Below are 20,516 nucleotides of genomic sequence, written 5' to 3'. Positions count from 1 at the left end.
CTGTGTCACACAGTTGTCGCCCTCTGCCCTCTGCTCCATGTTATACGAGTCCAGTATCCACCTCTTGAAGTCTCAGCTCATGGACGACAACTACGAATATCCACCGTCATCAGTCCTCGGCTCAGGATACGTCGCCTTGTCTGTAGCGGCGTATGTCTTGGTAAACCGATCCAGCACCCTCCTCACCCACAGCTGTGACTCTGCACTCGCAAACTCGTACGCTATCCGTATACCGAATCCAACCCTGTACGGGCCCATTGTGCCCGCCCCAACAGTTTCAACCGAGCGTAGAATATTCCGAACCAGCTCGCCTCTCGACTGTTCAATCTCCTCTGGCCACTCACACTGCACCAGGGCCTCCTGCAGGATCAGAAGACAAGCCCAGTAACCGACATACATGGATCCCATCCAAGACATCTTATACTGCAAGACAAAGTCAAACGGGGAGTCTGGGTCCTGAGACGGAATGTCATATGGTAGTGGCGCAATCGTAGTAAACTTGTCGAACCAGGCATTGAAGAGCCTTCGAATCTCAATGGAACGGAGGGCCAGGGCGGCTATCTTCACATCCTCTGGCTGCCTCAGCGTGCCCATTGCCTTGGACTCCCGGAGGACATATGCGGGTGCTAAGACGCTGGGCATTTCCGCCAGGCGTTCAAAGAACTCGTCGATGGTGTGAATCGTGTGGACGAGGTGGTCCGCAGGGTGAAGTATATGGCGGCCACCATCGCGGATTATGGGCTTCCATTCCGGGCGGGAGAGGAAGCAGTCTTCGCCTATGGGGAAAAACATGTCACACATGATCTGTCTTGGTCAGTTATGCCCACTACACGGTATAACGAAGATGGATAAACGAACCAGGACGCCTCGAAATGCCAAAATCATGGCAGCATCCCACCCATCAGCGTGAGCAGCCGGTCCTCGTTGCTCTATCAACGTCCCTATACCTCTGGCGTGCATGAGCCACGAATCGGAAGAGTTTGTCCCAGCAAACAGCTATTCGCCAGCGTCAGCAACCCATCATGTCCCGAACTGCAAGTGCTGCAAAACCCACTCACCTCAAATATACAAAGCAACATGGCGGCACACAGCGTTTCAGACTGCTTCCACTCCGTGGCATGCCTCAAGCTCGTCTGCAACTGCACCAGGGAATGTCCATATATAGTCCTACTATGTGCAACAATGCCATCGTCCTTGTTCTCCTTACCCACGAGGTGCAAAGCCAAGGAACACATGGCGCCATCCAAAACTGCCTTTTCTCCCAACTTGTTCATTTCACACCAGGACAGAAACCCGGACACGTCTGCCTTGGAAATATCCGCCTTCACAGAAGCCACGATTGTGCTGACGAAATCCCCCCTGTTGGGACCGGGCGAACGTAGCAGCATAGAAGACGTGGTTGACTCTGAAGCCGGAGACGATCCCTTTGTAGAAGCACTTCTACTGGATGCTGCTGAAAATGGCGATCCCTCTTTGCTCGACACACTGCTTTCGCTGACCCCTGCCTTCTTCCGTTGCCGAATGACATGCTTTCCAGATACAAACTTGATGCCACGGTCGTATCCAGGACAATCGGCGCCATACTTGCGACAGTTTCCACACTCTGGCCGTACCTCATCACACTTGACTCTTCTCTTTCGACACAGTTGACATCCAGTACTGCGAGGGACGCCAACCATATTTGCCCAATGTCCCCGACTAGAGCGCCTGGCGCCGCCAAGGCTCGCTGCGACTTACAAGATGCGACTGTGGGCAGTTTATTTCTCTGCCTGTTCCAGGATAGGTGTGCTGCCTATGATGTGTTGTTTGATTCTGTTTATGTGAAACTTGACGCTGTGCGACAAGCATGGGCACCCATGAATTCGTTCGTCTGCTGCCTTGATTCGCGATGCCAAGACCGATGTTGCAGATATTGATTGTCCACAACAAAAGTGTCAAGCTGCACAAATACAGCTGTAGTCCACTTTTGGGTCTGGAGCTTAAACTTGAGTCACCTCGCGGCTTCGTCAATGCAGAGGTGACGCCACAGAAGCAGGCAGGGTACGAGGACGAGGATGATCCTGTCTGGTCGGGCACACAGGCTACGTCGCCTTGCAGTACACGAGCTGCGAGGTCGAATTGCTCATGACGCACATGGTGCAGTGTGTCACGACAGTCACATTGTGAAATGCTGTCAGAGTCGGGGTATAATTATCCGCCTCCTTCAGCTTTAGCGCCGGTGAGGGAGCGATGGGAGTGAAGGATATCAAGGTCACGTGTGTTGTTATTTAGCCAGCACGATGAGTTTCCAGCGACCGGGACAATTTTCATGCATTGTAGATATCATGGCTATCGTGGAAATAAAAGTACTTGTTATTTTGTTGTTTTTTAAACAACCTGAAATTTCGTCAAAAGCAATTAGTGTTTGTAATGGCCACATGTCTCGGCATCCCTAGTGGAGCTCTCATCTACCAACTACCCTAGAGCGCCGCATCATTTAGGTGCCCACCAAGATACCGTTTGCATCCTAAATTCCTCACTCACCATCCGACAACAATCCAACGCCGTCACACAATGCATTCATCGGACAATTTCACGCGCTTTCTGATTCTAGAATCTTTATCAAATATCCGTGTTCAGGTAAACTCGGACTCCCGCTAAATTTTCCGAATCACTCCTAACGTAGTTGCCGCAACTCTAAACCACCGTGGTTTTGTTTCCTCCGACCTTGACAAACCTTTGGACGGTTTCGGGAACTGCAACACTAACGTCTGGCAAGAGAAGCAGCAGCTAAACCCCATATGAAAATGAAGATGCGGTCGAGGCTGATCTGTTTTATTGTTCGTTTTGGGAAAGGCAATGCCAACTTCAACTTGCAGACAAGCCTGACATGCCCATTTTCCCATCGACTTGAAGTTGAATCCGATACCCCATTGCGATGGATGCTACATTGAAGTTGGACACAGTTCTATGAGCCTATATATGATTCTACACTTGCAGGCCTAGTTGACAGCGACGTGCCTGTATCATGTCGGACTGTGTTAGAGACGGTAATTGCTGCCACGGTGACACGACATTTCTGCTCTGTTCCCAGTGCCCTGTAACTGCATAAGAACTGTAACATAAAGAGTCAACCATTGCTGGCCAATTGAATGTCCGTTACAACATATGTCAAAGTAATGTTGATACTCGCATCAATTGGCGTGTTATTCACCTCTACCATCAGATTCTCACAACTACGGCAATTCAAGGGCTAGCATAAACAGTCACAGCAATTGCAACCTAGACTTACACTCTCCTCTATATCCTCAAACCACATACCGTTCTAACCCACGCATGACCATGAATGCCGTCAACCTCAACTCAAACCACCTAAACTTACAACTCAAGACCCAACTCTAGCGTCACGATCCCCTCTCCATCGTCACAAAATCGGAACATTATCCGCTCAAAGCTTCATCCTCCCAAAAAAGACGCATCTCATCATTTACGCGTCAAGTCTCAATATCCAACCACTAGCTCCAGAAACACTCAAAGCCACTCCCTCGCGTTCAGTGGAGTCCTTAATCAGCCGCAACACCATGGTTCAGGATACCCCTTCTCTGCGCGGGGGAATTGCGGATCCATTTACAAAAGCGTTGCCCGCACTTGCGGAAAGTGAAATTCCCTTTCAACGATGCGGCATGTTGGAGAAAATCGTCCATTCTGGAAATATACCAGGCGGCCAAGCCACTGGAAAGATGCAAGACGCATGTCGGGCTCCGTCGTGAGATACCCTACCACCGGGGACGTTTTCGGATGTTAGCGACGGGCGACATCTCTTGGCCATTTGCGTGGCGGGGACTTGTTTGAGATTGAATACATGTTACATGGGCTTGGGTTCAAGGTTTCTTGTGATACGTAACGTGTGTGCAGCGTTGGCGAATTACTCAACTTGGGCGTCTTACTTGGACTCGGGTCGAATGCTTCACATGTTGAGCGATCCTTGGAAATCAGGCACCAGGCGTAAACAAAGTTGAGTTTGGCAGCACCAATCACCATTGTCGAACCGTGGATTCATGCATCGAGATGGAGGAAATGTGGCAAAAAGGTAGTAGGGCAACATGTGATAGGCGTCTTTGTCGATTTGCATTGAGCGGCATGAATATCCCTCATCGTGACTGTTTAGTCTAGACGAAAAGTGCCATACTGTTGACCCAATCCCCGGTGAAGAAATTAAGTTGAAACTTGCCTTGAGGTAACTAGATACAGAATCAAATCGGGTGCCAGGTATCACATCAGCATGGGGATTTCGGAAACATCTGCATTTGGAAGTGTGTGGACGGACATGGAGAATGGCCCATGGAAATTCGATACGCGCACGATACGGAGTACAAAAAAGGTCAAGTACAGTACAGTACTGTACAGTCAATATCAAACTTTGCTCTGACAAAGGTACGGAAGTTTATGTCCCGGCGCTGGCCGCCTGTGTCCTGGTGGTGCGGTGGCTTTGGATTTAGAGTGTGACTAGATGGCTAGTGTTTGTTGAGGCCGAATATGGATTGCAGCCATTCCGACAACTTGGTTGTTGGATGTGTCAATGGATGGCAACTCTTGCCGTATCTTTTGGTTGTGGTTGGCTCACATGAACGTATTCGTATTTATGGTTTTCGTGGTTCGGTGCGTCCAAAGAGCGAAAAGAGCGACAAGGCACAGCACGAAACAACACATCATCACTGAGGGCATTTTGCCATGTGTGATTGGACTTGTTTGCTTTTGACATTCCCGTGCTCAAGAGCTCCCATTGTCTGTCATCATCACTTCAACAGCAAAGAGCCGAGAAGACGAAAATAGACAAGATGGAACTTGATCGATCGAAAATGGGCTTGTTCGATGAGGCACCGCAACGCCACGTCACGCCATGAAGATGGGACACCTTCCTCTTTGCATCATGAGCGACATTCTCTCGACACATCGCTACGATGCTTCCCGGAAGAAATCACAGGTAAAAAAGAGCCACAGGTGAAAAACTGATCAGATTGCTGGTGTCATTGCTCGCCACGCATGACACTTGAACAGCTTTCATGTGAGTGGATTCCCATGCCATACTTGGCACTACTGCACGCGATGGCACCGGTCCTATGTCCTATCATTTCATCCCTTCAAGGCACAAGAGGGACCGTCATGGAGTTTTTGACATAACAGGCTCAGTGATGAGGGGGTGGCACTTGATAGTTGGGGTTTGACCCACGCACTATCCCATATGCTTTCTCAAGTCCCACGAGTACAGTACAAACGTATTCTGCATAAAGTCAAGGGGAGCAAACGATTTTGGCAAATGTTGATCGTTGTAGAGGAAGGGATTGACGCCAAGTGACCCTTGTCTGTATCCTTCCGCCCTGCCCGAACAATGCTCCTTCGCCGAACCAAGGATCGGAATTCAATTATTACAGAGGCGTCTTACTAAAGAATCCGTCGGACGGAATCGTCGCCCGCCATTGTTCAGGAAGAAACCAGACATATTGGTGATATATGAATGAAATTAGTTGAGGCGTGCCGGAGGCGTATCCAGGCTTTAGGCGGTGAAGGATACCCCCGTGTCGAAGTGATATTTCCAAAATTACCCATGGCCACCAGAGTCTGAGATTGATTTCCTCTCATCTCATCATGGGGAATTAGGCCCTGGTTCAGCAAGGGACATCAAGTGCCCTGGCCAGGATTGTAAAAAAAGGGGTACGACTGGGGAACAGCCAGATGTGGTTAAATGTCGGCTCTTGGCACAGGACATTGATCTAGTTTTGTGACGAGACGAGACATCCGTTGGCACTGAGATTGAGAACAACCACCGATAGGTTAATTGTCGAGTGACATTTTTGACTTGACAAAGCAATTAGCAGGAGACCAACCGCCATGTCCGGAGACAGGGCTTGATGATGGTGGAAAAGGAGGCAGAGCAGTTTTGTCAACGCCAGCTCCAAATTCCGACGAATCCCCCACACTTCCTCGATCGATGTCTGTGTGTTTTTGTGTAATGTCTGCCTACCTGCATGTCTTGTGTTTTGTGGCTTGCATTGGTGGTTGAGTTCCTGCAACAGGCCCAATGGATTGATATAATTTGCGTACACTCTGCATCTGCGTACACACACGCAACGCAATACTCTTCTTACACCACCAGTGGAAGAGGGCACAAGAGGCGCTTCGTAGGTCGTATTGGCATGCCGGTGACCTTGTAATGTCTGAATTAAGGGTCAGCCCCAGTCTCATCTGATGCGATCTGTCTTTCCGGTTGAGTAATGGATCAGCGCAGCGCGCCACTGCCGGCTAATAGTATTTGGAGGTACGGAGTAATGAGTGGAGGGACTCGGCCAATACCACTCCTTTTGTATTGTTTCCCGCCAGTGACTGGTGATACACCAGAGCGTTAATACGCAGACTTCATCTCGACGTCGTGGACGCTGGACTCGGAGTCTTTCAAGAAACTAGATACTGTCGGCACTTCATACCTGTGTCGGCACCTGTCCTTCGTCCAACCTGGCGTCGTTCCCCTTAGCCCTCTTGCTCTTCTCTTTGACCCGTGAGGCTCGTTATGCGTAGATTGTGCCTCCAGCCAAGAGACACGGCCAAGGCCGGGAGAAACTATATCAATATCAACAGCTGAATCATCACCCCGAACCAAAACCCAACAAATGCGTCAACGGGGTTTGTGGCATTATCCTGGTTGAATCACTGCAGCCTACAGAGACAGTACTCTCGTCTCCATGTGTAGACCCAGTTGCTGTATCCTGGAGAAAGCCGAAAGTGCATTTATATAGGTATTTCATGGTTCCTCAACTTGCACCCAGGCTGAGTAGAAAAACACGGACTACACCGGCATGCAATATTCCCCGAGCAAGTTTCCGTCGTCGACGAGTGACCGTCGTACGAGATTCGACCTTCGAAAATGTTCTCCTCCCTGGATCAATGGGGGATCAATGATGGCGGTGCTCCTGCAATGGTAATCCAAGGTGTCCACACCCATCCTCTCTAACGCTGCCCAGGGCCACGGTCCCTTGTTTAGTGCAGGACGGATCAATGCCATGGGCAGAACGCTCACCCAATCATACGAAGTAAGCCATCCCCCCTTTTAGACGCGGCGCTATCAACACGACCTTCTGGCCGAGGCTACCGGCATGCCTTTCAGTCAACGCAAACCCTGCAAGAAAGAAAAATATTGTGAAAGGGCTGAGGCGAACGTCGCAATTGTTTGGCTATGGCTGTGATTCAATCCAAAGTGATAGAATGGGGCGGATTTGGCGGTCAAGAAAAGAATTAAATCAAGAAAACAAAATTGCAAGTAAGGGCCAACATGGTCAGAACGCGAAAGGAAGGCGCAGCTGCCGTTGTCGTCAGCCAGACAAGTGGGCAAAGGCATGCGAGCCAGCAATGTCTGGTCAAGTCTGGGTGAGATGATCAATTTTTTTTTCTTGGCCCTTGTTCATAGCTTTTTGAGCTGTCAAGTTAAATGGAAACCGCCCTGTCCTTGAACTGCAGTAATTTTTTTTGTGTTTATTTTTATTCTCCTCAAGCAGAGCACGGAGTGATGGAGAACAGCCTCGCAATGAAAGGCTTCAGTTGTCATGCGGTCACAGTCATGAACCTCTGGAAGCCTCTACTCACCTCTGACAAGGATTACAATATGGAGACGGAGATGGTCAAGCACCGGAGGCATGGTCTGTGTCGTGTCTCGCAAGCTCGTGTCTGGCACGCAGCGAAGCAGAGCAAATCACAATGAAACCTGCGTTCTTAGTCCGGCCGATTGACGTGCAGTCGTCAGCCCGTGTTCCCCATTAAGATTCCATTGACGGCAAGCCACCTAATCCACCCTGCCATGGGTACGGCATGGACCCGCAGGCTGCGGATGACAAGGCAAGGACCAGACCAGACGATGGCAGAAAACACAATTGTGAGGTCTGGTCCGAAATGGTCTGAGCCGAATGCGTCTTGTTTCTGGCTCCAGCAGGATCCCTCAACTTTCGCGCCAGGACAAACTGACCGAGGACTTGCTTGAATTCCACGAGGAAAGAAACATCGCCGGCGATGGGTACACAATATCTCGTAGAGAAAGGAAGGAAGGAAAGGAGCTCAACTCGCAACCAGTTAAACTTTGCACATCGGGTTCTGGTCGAATCGAGTGGATACGTGTACGCGATGCTGATGCAAAGTCGTGGTGTGGCGAGCATCAGGTTGTTGTCTGGTCTGCAAGCTGTGTGCCTGAACCTGGGAAGGCGGTGGAACTTGTCAGCACCCGGCCGTGAACTCCATTCTGATCACCACCAGACAAGACACCAAGGCCTGGTCTCTCCAAAGGGCCAAAGACTCGGCGCGTCCCAGGGAGGGGTCTGGTGGAGGGTGGCACTGAGCCGAGCACTCCACACTGCAGCTCAGGGTTTATGCCTGCTTCGTCCTTCCAAACTCTCGCTTCCAAGGTTGGAAAGTTTCAAGTGAACAGTTCTAAGCTAGAGCACTGAACAGCACCACACAGCGCTTCCATTGAGAGATAGGTGCTGACTTTCCCCACCAGCTGCCCATATTTAGTGGATAGTACCACTATAGTAGGCGCCGCCACAGCGCCGAAACCATCAACTGCATTTGTGTTGTGGACGACGCCAGGCTTTCCCTTTCAGGCGTTTTGGCACAGTTCCTGGAGCTTCCTTCCTGGCGTCCATCCCTCACTCACAAGCCCGGAGCAAGTTGCCACACCCGCCAACGCTTGTTGTCTCAAGCCCGGTTAGTTCAGGTCCCGGCCAAGTTGAACCGTTGCCACTCAACTGGCCCGCTGGAGCTGCTGCCACCAGGCTTGACTGCTTCCAATGGATGCTACCAGATTGCTGTCCGGTTGCTGTGCAGGCTGTTCCTGGTTGGAGCTGTCCATGTCTGGCTGGTCTGGTCTGGTCTGCTCCAGCTGGATTTTCTCTCCAGAGCAGCCTGTGCTGCTTCATTGTTGCTGTGGTCTGCCTGCCTGCCTGCCTGCCTGTCCACACTTCCAACCAGACGTTGGCTGGACCTTTCCACAGCTCCCCGCTCCCCCAAAACATCTCAAGTGGTGTCCACGGCCAGGGCGAAAGTCCATCCATCCACTTACCTGTTTTCCTTCCATCCATCCCATCCCATCACCACCACACCACAGTCTTGTCGACGTTTTTTTCCTGTTCTTCTTTCCTTCATCCTCATTCTTCATCACCATTATCATCTCTCCTTCTTGACCTGTTCCCGTTGTTCCCTTCCTTTTCCACCCACCTCTCAGCCCTGGTCCGCCAGCACGCGAAGAACTCCTTCCAGAAGCTCAATCCCTCTGGCGTGAACCCCTTTCTTCGCTGCATCACCTCCGATCCCGTCCCCCCTCTTCCGGTTTCAACTCTTCGTGTCGTGCCTCTTCTCTTTTCCCATTTCGATCTTTATCTCCGCGTCTCTAGGCTTAGCGTTGCGTTGCGTTGCGTTACACACGCCGACTTGGCATGGTTTTTGCATTGTCTTGTCCTTCGCCTTTGTCCACGTCTTCCGCCCCGAGCTTGCAGTGAAGTGCCTCCGCTACCATTGCTCCAAGTCGAACCCGTAACAGCTTTGCACCGCTTCTCGTGGTCCTTCTCCCCTCACAGAAGCGAGAAAACGGGCGATCATTCTAGTCCATCACTCGAGTCGGTCGCAATCGATACAATATCTACACATGTTCCGTTGGACCTAGTTAGAGATTCAATCTTCCCTCGTGTCTCTTTGGCACATTCCTCGTTACTACTCGACTCCTAGTTCGTTGTGAAAACATCGGCATCGAGGTTGAAGAGAAATACAGACAGGAGATCTGTCGGTTGGAGTGAAGATAATTTCGACACAACATTCGTTTTGACTTTTCACACATTCATTTGGTCGCTGGCGTCCCTCTCTGATTCCATCGCCCTTTCGTTCTCGGTCTTTCTTTCCCTTCCTGTATACCGGAATCCCGAAAACGCCCACTGAACCACTCGATACTCTGCTCGTACGCGTTTCGGAAGCGAAAGCTGCCACAAACATTTTCCACTGGCGGACAGCAACACACGGAACCCAAGGTTAGCAATTTCTGCAACAAACGTACTTCTTTCGCCTCTGAAGCTTGTTTTATTGCCTACTTCTTCACCATTAAGCCTTTGTGTTCAGCCTAGCCTATTCACTCTTTCAAACGCTGCGAAACCCTATTGAGAGACCTGTACTTACTTTGTGTTCCTCAGCAAAAAAAACCCCTTCTTTGTACTCGTACCGTTTCGATTTTTGAAGCTGGTACGTAGCGATTCTACGGTCAGCAACTTGTCCAGTATCATCAGAGTCAAAAAACAGACCAGCGTTGTTCACAACACACTAAACATCTCCCTGGCATCATAGCAGGCAACTTTGTCGAGGAAGTATGGCTGCGTTGGTACAGACGTATACGCACCAGACTCCCACTGCCACTATGCTTCAAACTCGCCCTTCGTCAACCGGTGGCATGATGGCGCCCAGTCAGTCGCACGGTAGCCATCCATATAACATGAGCAACTCACAGGCTCCAAGATCCGCCTACACTTCAAATGGATCTTCTGGATATAGAGGCGGTTCTGTCCCTGCGCAGCCTTTTGCGTTTTCAAGTACCCCAAACTTGAGCCAAACTTTGTCATGGCAGCAATATGGGACGTATAGAACTGCCTCATCGCCCACAGGGCCCACGTCGCAGACCTTTGACTCTGGTATGAGTTATCGTCCTGCCACGCAGAATAGTCCCTCAGTCAATTCGATGGGATACTCGAACTCTTTCGGCGTGGGCTATGGTGGCTCGCGGGACGACTCAGCTCTGACACCGGGCCGGATTACATCACCAGCAGCACGACCCCAATCCTTCTTGTCTGTATCAACACAGCCATCTTTCTCGTCCTCTACCAAGCAGAGCGGCCCAGATCGATACAGACGGACAACTACGGTTCAGTCATCTCATCATAACCGATCCCAGAGCACAACGCTTCCGCCAAGCCCATCCATGGTGCCTCCAAGCCAAGCATATCAGGCCAATAGAAGATATTCTGCGTCAAACATGTCTGCCAATCAAGGATTGGTGTCCGTGTCTTCGATGGATGACCTTCAACAATACAGGAAAGCAAGCCAAGACGATGCGATGAGAATGCGTCGACGCAGCGTCCACACAATCGAAACCAGAGAAATCGGAAACGCAAGACCCATCTCGCGTGACAGCGCAGAGGGTAAACAGGCCCGCCTCGTGCAGACCAATTCTCATTCTCGCAATGGAAGTTCAGAGAGTGTTGCCTCAACCCGCAGCAGCCACTCCAGACCTTCTTCTGTAAGTCATTATTCTTGAATTATCCTGGACCTACCCAATCAGGTCGTGTGAATGCATGTAATCTGTGCTAACAAGGGTTGATGTGCAGGCGACCAACCGTAACGTGCCCACCCCCACAGGTAACCCCTCTTTACTGGGAAGTGATGAAACAACGGCCAAGAATGATCAAAAGATGCTGAGCGTGCCTGCTCGAGGCTCTTCGTCTGATGTTGTTAAGCGCACTCACAGCCCCTCACCTCTGTCCAAGCCGGCCACGATGGCAAATGACGCCAATGAAGATTCGGCGTCGTCGGCGGCTGGCGCCACGGCGAATCTTGATTCACCTGCAGCAAAGCAATTGGCTGCGCTTAATCAGAAGGGAGGCAAGGGAAAGAGCAAAACGTCCCGGTTGCGACGAGCATTCTCCTTTGGTAGCGCCGCCGAGTTCCGAAAGGCAGCAGAAGAGGCAGAGAAGGCAGAACCTTCTAAACTTCACAAAGAACCCACCGAGGAGGAGGCGTACGATGCAGAACAGGCACGTATTGCCCAGGCACAAGAGGCTGGTGGAATTGGAAATAGCATCTATGGCGGGCGATTCTTTGGGTCCACGGACAATCTCTCTATTTCGTCTACGGCTTCATCTGCGTCAATTATGATTCGCAAGATGGGTCGTGGCATGAAGAAAAGCACCCGATCTCTTGTTGGCCTTTTCAGACCAAAGTCCGTTGTTGGCGTCCCTGCTCCTGATCCGCCTGCACCAGAGGCAAGCCAGGCAGCTGTTTCTATGATCACAGTTGAGGCGGAAACGCAGCGTGTCAACGTGACAGCGGAGCCCCATGCCGCCAATGGAGGTACTGGCTTCCCACGCCTTGAGCGAAACTCAATCGACGCTGCTCACGTACCGGAAACCGGCAGCGAACGACTTGGTAGCTCTGCGGGAGAGCAGCGGAAGAGCATTGTCGGTGGTGATAAGGAGCGCGCCGAAGTGCTTGCAGCTGTGAGAAAGGGTATTTTAAAGCGTGAGTATTTGGACCGAAATATTGATTTTTGTTTGCAGTTTTGCCAGAAGCTAACGAAGCATTTTTCTCACTTTGTAGGAGCCGGTAGCCCTTCAGTGAAACCCACAGAAGAGTCTACATCGCCGGATCTGGTTCTTCCCAACATTCCGGCCATTGCCGACTCACCGATCTCAAGTGCACCGAGTACGCCAAACGATGAGACCCACGGTCATAGGAGGACTGGCTCGATCGCCATCGGTAGTGAGGATTACTTCATGTCTGCTTTGCGGCTACGCCAAGACAGCCAGTCAGGAACGCCGCCGGCGAAGCGTAATGCGACATTCTCGCCCCGTATCATCTTCTACGATACATGGCCAAGCCAGGAATACGATCGCCGGGGTGAAATCGCCACTTGCAATCGGCTCACTCCTCTGCTGGCGCAGCAGATTAAGGAAGAACTCAACTCATTCAAGATGGTGCGTTGGATTTTGCAAACCTGTTCTTTCGCTTTCGCGAGACTTGAAAAGAAGCTAACGAGTCGTTCAGGAAATGGAAGTACACGAGAACTCCAAGATTTACACTCACTTTTTCTGATGATGCAATACTCAGAGCATGGGAAACACTGTAGTTGATTAGGTTCTCAACGACGGGACTTGGGATCCCCAAACAAGCCATGTATTCATTTCACATTTACAGTTGCCGGCGTTTCAGGGACAGCATAGTACGGTGTCGACGGCGTTTTTTTTCAAGTTTGTCACAACTCAACATGCCAGGCGGGGCGTTTAGCCCCAAAGAGTCATAAACATGTCATTAATATTGCGGCGGCCACGCTATGGAGCGATCATGGACGGATAGAGGGGTTCAGCAGGCGTTGAAGGAGGATTTGGGCTTCGAAGCGTGTCATCGAGTCTCGTCAAGGAATGACTTGTTGGCAGACTGCAGCGGCCGGATTTGAACACAACCTTGCAGAATTCAACTTGGCGGAGGCAATGAGAATACAATAGCGAGTGGTGTATAGCGATCAGTGCGGAGAGTTTGAATGAAGTTACTTTTGTTGAGCTATATTTCGTTAGAACTGTTGTCTTTGGTGCGTTGGGAAACTCTTTCTATTCATGTGTTTTGGGAGAGAAGACGAGCATAATACGTTAGCAATACATACATGCATTGAGGATTCGTCGGGCTCCCTTGGTATTACGGCGCTCGCTTCATGATGGCTAGAGCCTGGCGCGTTAGTCTGGTTGGAATGGCCATTTATTTGTAGCTCTGGAGTGTCCTGTTTGAACCGTGGGTGATGCATTGTTTAGTTCAATGTTGCTCGAAAGAATAATCAGGTCTGCTCCACTGAAGCTGCTCCACAACAGTGAAGGGTCTGGTTGATGGCGTCTGGATTTGATGCCCGTCAGATGTGGGGCGATGGAAACCTCCCCAACTTTTTTTTTTTTAAGTAAAGTATCAATTCTATGAACGGATTGCATTAGATGAGTCCCGTTGCCCTCCTACTACAACAATCGGGGTAGGATTTCCCTATTTCTTTATGCAGCGGGCCTGGAAGCGGACTGGTCTGTCCCTGCAAATCTGCCTCCTTCCTCCTCTTCGATACGTTGTGACTTGGCAGCCGGTTGCTGCACGACGATTTGCGACCATGACGACCACGGATACAACACAGGGTGCGCCTACAGCCGATGCCACCCAGGGAAGGAAAAAGTTGCATGGCAGAGCGTTTTACGAGAGCATTGGGAAACCCAAGTATATTGTAGCTCCAATGGTGGACCAGTCCGAGTTTGTATGTGCGCCATGATGCTGTCAATCCCAACTTTGCTGGTTTGCTGGATTCTGACCAAACCAACTGCATCTGCAGGCCTGGCGAATGCTCACGCGATCCTTTCTCACTGAAGAGGAAAAGAAGAAAATGCTGGCCTATACGCCCATGTTTCACGCCCGTCTCTTCTCTCAGGAAATCAAGTACCGCAGAGCCCATTTCCAATCTACGAAGCCCGATTCACATGACCCCTGGCTCGACGGCAACCCATCCATCGACCGGCCTCTCTTCGTACAATTTTGCGCCAACGACCCCGAAGCTCTACTCTCTGCGGCCAAGCAAGTCGCTCCCTACTGCGACGCGGTCGACTTGAACCTTGGCTGCCCGCAAGGTATTGCGCGCAAGGGTCACTACGGCGCATTCCTACAAGAAGATCAGGACTTGATCTTTCGGCTGATCAACACGTTGCACAAGGAACTTTCTGTTCCTGTGACAGCCAAGATTCGCATCCTGGAGGATAAAGAGAAGACGTTGGCGTATGCGCAGAACGTCTTGAAGGCTGGTGCGTCGATATTAACGGTTCATGGACGACGAAGGGAGCAAAAGGGGCACTTGACAGGTGTGGCAGACTGGAAGATGTTGAGGTTTCTGAGAGATAGCCTGCCGCCAGAAACTGTTATCTTTGCGAATGGTAACATTTTACAGGGTGGGGATATTGACGAGTGTCTGACTGCCACAGGGGCCGATGGTGTGATGAGTGCGGAGGGAAATCTGAGTGATCCTGCGCTCTTTGCGAAACCGCCGACTGTAGGGGATGAAGGGAGAGAGTACTGGAGGGGGAGGGACGGCAATGGCGGCTGGCGAGTCGATGCCATCACGCGCCGATATCTGGATATCTTGCACAAACACGCCCTTGGGGTCGAACCTCCCGTCAGACGACCGCTGTTCATCCCAGGAGACGACACAGCCTGGTTAGAAGAGCAAGCCCAAGAAGCTGAATCCGAGGAACGCCCTCAAAAGCGCCGCAAGAAGGATTCCGACGGTGGAAAACGCGACGAGGCTTCACCGAATTTGACAGCCATGCAACCGCATCTATTCCACCTGTTACGACACTTTGTTTCCAAGCACACCGATATAAGAGACATGTTGGCCCGCAGCCGCAGAGATGGTATACAGGGGTACGAAAGGGTTCTCGGAGCAGTAGAGCGACGAGTCGCAAAGGAATTAATAGAATATGAGGCCACCGACGGGAAGAGCTTCCAACAAGAGCTGGACAAGCTGGGCGATGAGACGGACGATTTACCAGAGGGAGAGAGCTCAAAGGGCACGGTGAGGAGGTGTAAGCGGCCTGTGTGGGTTGCGCAGCCGATTATTCGGCCGTTGCCGGCGGAGGCGTTGGCCAAGGGGGCGATACGGTTGACCAAGAAGGAGTTGGAGGCGAAGGCGAGGGAGACGGGGGTTGAGAAGAAGAGTGGTGGTGGTGAGGGAGAAGAGGGGAAGAAGGAGGATATAAAGGCGAGGGATGAGCTTGTTTCTGGGTAGACAATATACCTGAGTGTACTGATACAGTATAGATGAATATTTATGAGCATGTTGGAATGGTATTTATGTGATTGGTTATGGCTTATAACTTGTATTCATCTCACGACTTTGATATGAATGCACCGGAAACTATACGCATTACACCCGCTCGTCTCTGGTCTGAACTTGCAATAGTGTTCCTTCAACAACATTACAGACAGATACCGTCCAACTTTTCTTTTCCAGCCTCCACCTCCACCTCCTTCTCACCCTCATCTTTCTCCCTCTCTGTATCTCTAGTCTGAATCCTCACATCTCTTTCCTCAAGCCCACTCTTCTTAATTCTTCCAACTGGACCAGTCCCAAAAAGACCATCCATGAACATCCCAAACACCAGCTCCCCAAGCTGTTGCGCAATCCCGCCCAACACCCACCCCACGCCCTTCAATACAGACATAAAACTAAATCCATGCCCGCTGTTTGCTGCTGCCGCCGCAAATACCCCTGGAATAATTAGCTTGGTGGTAGATGAGACCAAAGTAAGCATACCTGCTGCTGTGTGGCCTCCAAGCGCAACGAGCACCGGGGCAATGAGGATGGTTCCTGTGCCGAGGGCCGTGGTTGTGAATGGGTAGTTTGATAGGAGTCTTTGGATTCTTTCTGCCATGTTTGATGTTGGGAGTGGATTGTTGGGAGTTGGGGGGTTCTGTAGTTCTGTGTGTTGATAGTGATGTTGCTGCCTGGTTGTTGGCGTTATGCTCCGCTGTGGAAAGTCTTTCGACGGGCTTGCTCGGATTCTTGAATGGAAGATTTGCGGTGTCATGGATACTGTATATCTGGGAAAAGTGGCATTTTTCTTGCTGAATTTAATAGTAAGGTATCTGACTACTGTATTTGGAAGTGACAGACTTCGTATCTTTGGTTCCTTGCCATCATTTCTCTGTCTTTGCAACTACTGTCCTGATCTTTGTTCTCTTAAACTTCAGCCCTCTTCATCATATCATTGCTTTTTCTCTCATTTGCCTTAGAGTCTCCATTCTGCCCAGTCTGTTTCTCAAGACTTGCTATCCCCTTCTGCGAAGCTCTTACACAACGCGATTGAGAACCACCAGGCTGGCTCCTCTTTGAAGCGCGGAACCTATACCCTCTAGGGCGACCGTACCAACCCCGCGGTGGATAGCCGCGTCGAACGATCCTATCGAACTGTTAGAAGACTTCATAGATATGACGATGTAATACGGGGGTGCGTATTTCGTGCTCACCTGTTGCCATACCTGAAGAGCGTCACTCTACTGCGGCGAATGTTGGGCCAATAAGTAGTAGGGCGGTGGCAGCTGTCGCATCGTATTGTTCTGCGATAGACCCGGATTTCTCTGAAATGGCTAGGATTTTTGCATTTCATGGAGCCGAATTTGCCTGCCATTGACTGGGGCTTGCGTGCCATGTTGAGATAGAGCGAGGGATATTTAACCTCGAAACGTTGAGGCTCGTGGTTGCAGACAAAGGCGGGATAGTATATTTGCACATGTACGGAGAGGATTGACCAACGGGCTGGGTTTTATAGAGTGTTGACAGGCGAACGGGGCAGATAGCCGTTCGGGTTTGGTGAGTTGACTGACTTTGGCCTCACATTCTGCTCAGAAGTGTTTGCAAGTGAGTTGATATCCGAAATTGCCATTGCAGCTCAGCCATCCATAGACATTCTAAGAACACCGGCAAACACCGTCATCTGTATCTCATTTCACATCGGATACATCCCCCTTGCCAAAGTCTCATCGCCGAGAAACACCCCCCAATCCATCTCAGTAAGTTGCTCGTCACACCAGCCAAAGAGATCCAAGCTGCCGTCCGTAGCAGAAGGTGTCTGGTCATCCCCTCCCCCAACCACTGTAAGTGCTTCGTACAAGGCAGATACAATATCCGGAGAACGATCAGAGGCGCGCATCCAGGGCCGCATTTCGGCAAATGTCTCCAGCGCCTTGGCCAAACTTGTCTGCCAGGAGATAACTCTGTCTGACGCTGGTGATGGCACCTGTTCTTGCTGGCGCTGCTGCATATTTCTTTCAATGGCGATGCTGAGCAGGGGCACTGTACACGCCTGGAAAAGGTACCATGCCAGGTTCCACACATGAATACGGTTCGGGGTCCAGTATCGTGCTGTTGAATCGATTGCTTCCGAGGAGATGGAACAGCAATGATCGAGTATTTGGCGCTGCTCAGGAACGAGGTCTCTGATTTTGCGCTTGAAGTCGTGGGCCATGTATAGTATGAGTGATCGAGCGAGAATAACGCGAGCGTTGTAGTATCTCGTCTTCATTAACTCCCGTGCGAATCGGAAACGCTGAGGCGCATTGTCGACTTGTCTTGTTTCCTGGGGTAGGCTGTTATACCAAGTCTGTAGTTCGGCGTCGACGGCCAGGACCTCCTGGTTTGATAGCCGGCTAAACTGGGCGAAGCGATGCTGAACCCGTTCGAATATCAGACAAAATTCAATGTTAGCACGGAGCAAAATGGCGCATTGATCGTCCGGGTAGAGGCAAGAGGGAAAGTACGTGTCCATAGTACTGCTTTCCCACCGGCCGCAGGTTGGGCGTCCTTGTGTCATACAGGCCCATGTGTCAAGGCAGAACAGAGCCCACCACGTCCGTCTCCTAGTTTCGACGCGCCTTCGGTACGACTCTATTTCCGCTGGATCGGTCATATTAGCAGCTTTCCGAGGCTCACGGTGCAAGCCTAGCGCAATGGCTACTCGTTGGGCAGCGCCGAGAATGCTATATGCCATATTGGGCGAATTGCGGAAATGCAAGTAATAGCCGCCAAGGAGACATAAAGCCTGTAAGCTTTCAAGGTTCCCAGATCCTAGGCTATCTAGGCCAGTAAATGAGCGAGCTTCTCGGTAATATTGCTCATGAAGGCCCTCGCTCCCGGAAGCAATGGAACCCAAAGCAAACACCATGTTCAACAGTCCCATCCAGGAACCATCCTGTCGAGTACCAGAAGCATACTGACTTCGAAAGTCTTCCTCGTCGAGGAATGGAGTAATAGGGTGGATGTGCTCGAAATAAAAGTCGATACAGCGCTGTTCCCTCAAAATACCGAGCGCTGGATCCCTGCCAAGAACAGGAACCGCCAGTTGTGCTTGTGCTGGCACTGCGGTCAGGGCTCTTGCGCATTGTGCTGTATGCTCCTTTGCGGCTGGGCATAATCGAAAGATGGTCCTGAACACGGCACTCATGGATGTGACACCGAGGTAAGAGCGCGCGTGCTGATTATCCGCGGCCAAGCCAAGAGCGTTGATATCATCGCTTGCAACTGTGGCAGGTTGGTCAAGGGATTCGTCCCATTGCCGGTCCTCGGCTGGTTCTCCATTTTCAGACATGGGAGCGGATTCGTCGGCTGTTGAACCAGAGGCAAACTGGCCGTCTTCGTCTTGTCTCTGGGGAGGAATGGGTGGCGGGCCTGGAGTAATGGGTAGGTGAGGCTGATGTTGTAGGTTATTATGTGGAGGTATGCTGTTCATGTTGAGCAGCTCGAGAAGTTCACTTTGACTCTTTTCCAGCAGGTCTGCGACATTGGAGCCGGGGAACAGGGTCTCCAGGACCTTGGACTGCAATTTCAGCTGTTCTGAGGTCTTGTCAAAGGTGCTGTGGCAAGGTTGAGTTAGATGTGTACAGTTGTGAGGTGTTTTTTGTTGTTGTTGTTGATCTTCTTTCTTCCTTTTGCATGGGTTAGACTGGCGTACCTTCTGCTCACGGCATTCCGCCTTGAGCGTTGACGGAACTCGCAAGTATCGGCATTGTGGTAGTAGACGCAGCTACCGCATGGTTGCCGGCCATCGCACTTGATCTTGCGACGAGTACATTCAATACACGACCTGTTCACTTTGCGTCCGGACGGCGGCGGTGAGGTCGCGGATGCTTGTGAGCTGGACATTTTGCGTCGACCACTCGATGGTTGAACCATGCTCTAGGTGAGGCCGCAGGCCCAGGATCTCCTGGCATAAAGATGAATCGAAAAAGGCAACTGGATGCTGGACGGCATTTGGCCGACCGCGGCGTATGCAAAATGGACTATGGGATCATTTCCGAGAGATGAAGTTGACGACCTGGCATAGTGATGTAGTTACTCGGTGGCTCGAACCAAGTTGAGGAACTGAGCGAGCGAGGCCCTGTCAAGACTTGAGACTCAACCTCAAGGGACATTTGATTGACAGCATCCCCAGACTTTGGCCAAACCAGGGTCCACTGCAACTTGACTCCTTCGAGAGGTTTGGTCTGGTCGGGTCGAACTAGTGGTGGTGCATGTGGCTGCTCGGCGGAACTTCCAGCACAGGACACAGGGGCGTTTTCGACGAAGATGTGGGGGGATGAGTGAATGGATTTATTTGGTCGATTTCTCTCAAGCCTGCAGGTATTCTGAATGTGGCTTGTTGTCGACATCGAACTGCTCGTTCGGCAGGCAGCCAGACTCAAGATTCAACTAGAGAACCTGTGTAGGGTGAAATTTTGAAGATGGAAAGTTGGACAGACACGTGCACCGGCCGGGCAGGAGGGAAAGAACAACCCAAACTTCAATGTTGAATTCCCAACATGAAGTCCAAGTCCCACGCATCAATTCGTACATGTAGCACCATCAAATACTCCTCCCTGTCCACAGAATTCGACAGCCAGTTTCTCTCCACTTGTCTAATTACTTTCAAGTCCGGTCTTGACTTGACATCCACAATGGATCTCGTACCCTTCCGACTTCCCTTTCTCAACAATCAACCTCATTCTTTTTCCAACTGCTGCCCCCTGTAAAATAGTCAGTGGGCACAACTTCACGACCTACACACAATCCCTTCCGCCACACGCCTTCAATTCAACATGATTGGCATTTCGCCAGCCTAAATACCCAGGACACATCGGCCTGAATACACACAAAATTGGCCACTCGAAACCCCGCAGCCTTCATATCTCCGTCTCTG

The 20,516-nt window shown here is 50.9% G+C and overlaps 5 protein-coding genes across 5 annotated transcripts; 2 read left to right on the top strand and 3 right to left on the bottom strand.

Annotated features, from left to right (window-relative positions):
• Positions 1 to 90: 90 nt before the first annotated feature.
• Positions 91 to 1,679, bottom strand: VFPPC_13316 (Zn(2)-C6 fungal-type DNA-binding domain-containing protein; the record flags this gene model as incomplete). The annotated part of the gene is made up of 3 exons (XM_018291093.1): positions 91 to 804; positions 859 to 996; positions 1,059 to 1,679. 3 exons carry the CDS (start codon positions 1,677 to 1,679, stop codon positions 91 to 93), a joined length of 1,473 nt encoding a protein of 490 aa, XP_018146717.1.
• Positions 1,680 to 10,369: 8,690 nt separating this feature from the next.
• VFPPC_02689 (protein BNI4) lies at positions 10,370 to 12,864 on the top strand (the record flags this gene model as incomplete). The annotated part of the gene is made up of 4 exons (XM_018282296.1): positions 10,370 to 11,293; positions 11,382 to 12,291; positions 12,370 to 12,746; positions 12,817 to 12,864. The coding sequence occupies 4 exons, from the start codon at positions 10,370 to 10,372 to the stop codon at positions 12,862 to 12,864; spliced, it is 2,259 nt and encodes a 752-aa protein (XP_018146715.1).
• A 1,048-nt stretch (positions 12,865 to 13,912) lies between these two features.
• Positions 13,913 to 15,571, top strand: VFPPC_02688 (tRNA-dihydrouridine synthase 1; the record flags this gene model as incomplete). The annotated part of the gene is made up of 2 exons (XM_018282295.1): positions 13,913 to 14,053; positions 14,129 to 15,571. 2 exons carry the CDS (start codon positions 13,913 to 13,915, stop codon positions 15,569 to 15,571), a joined length of 1,584 nt encoding a protein of 527 aa, XP_018146714.1.
• A 190-nt stretch (positions 15,572 to 15,761) lies between these two features.
• On the bottom strand, positions 15,762 to 16,373 carry VFPPC_02687 (hypothetical protein; the record flags this gene model as incomplete). Its single annotated transcript, XM_018282294.2, has 1 exon — positions 15,762 to 16,373. The coding sequence occupies one exon, from the start codon at positions 16,371 to 16,373 to the stop codon at positions 15,762 to 15,764; it is 612 nt and encodes a 203-aa protein (XP_018146713.2).
• A 918-nt stretch (positions 16,374 to 17,291) lies between these two features.
• VFPPC_12630 (C6 transcription factor) lies at positions 17,292 to 19,483 on the bottom strand (the record flags this gene model as incomplete). Its single annotated transcript, XM_018290428.1, has 2 exons — positions 17,292 to 19,194; positions 19,293 to 19,483. The coding sequence occupies 2 exons, from the start codon at positions 19,481 to 19,483 to the stop codon at positions 17,292 to 17,294; spliced, it is 2,094 nt and encodes a 697-aa protein (XP_018146712.1).
• Positions 19,484 to 20,516: the final 1,033 nt, after the last annotated feature.

The sequence above is a fragment of the Pochonia chlamydosporia genome, chromosome 2 (genome assembly GCF_001653235.2).
Source record: "Pochonia chlamydosporia 170 chromosome 2, whole genome shotgun sequence".
Lineage (NCBI taxonomy): Eukaryota > Fungi > Ascomycota > Sordariomycetes > Hypocreales > Clavicipitaceae > Pochonia > Pochonia chlamydosporia.
The sequence above is the reverse complement of the archived record's forward strand: the minus strand, read 5'-3'. Positions and strand labels throughout refer to the sequence as shown.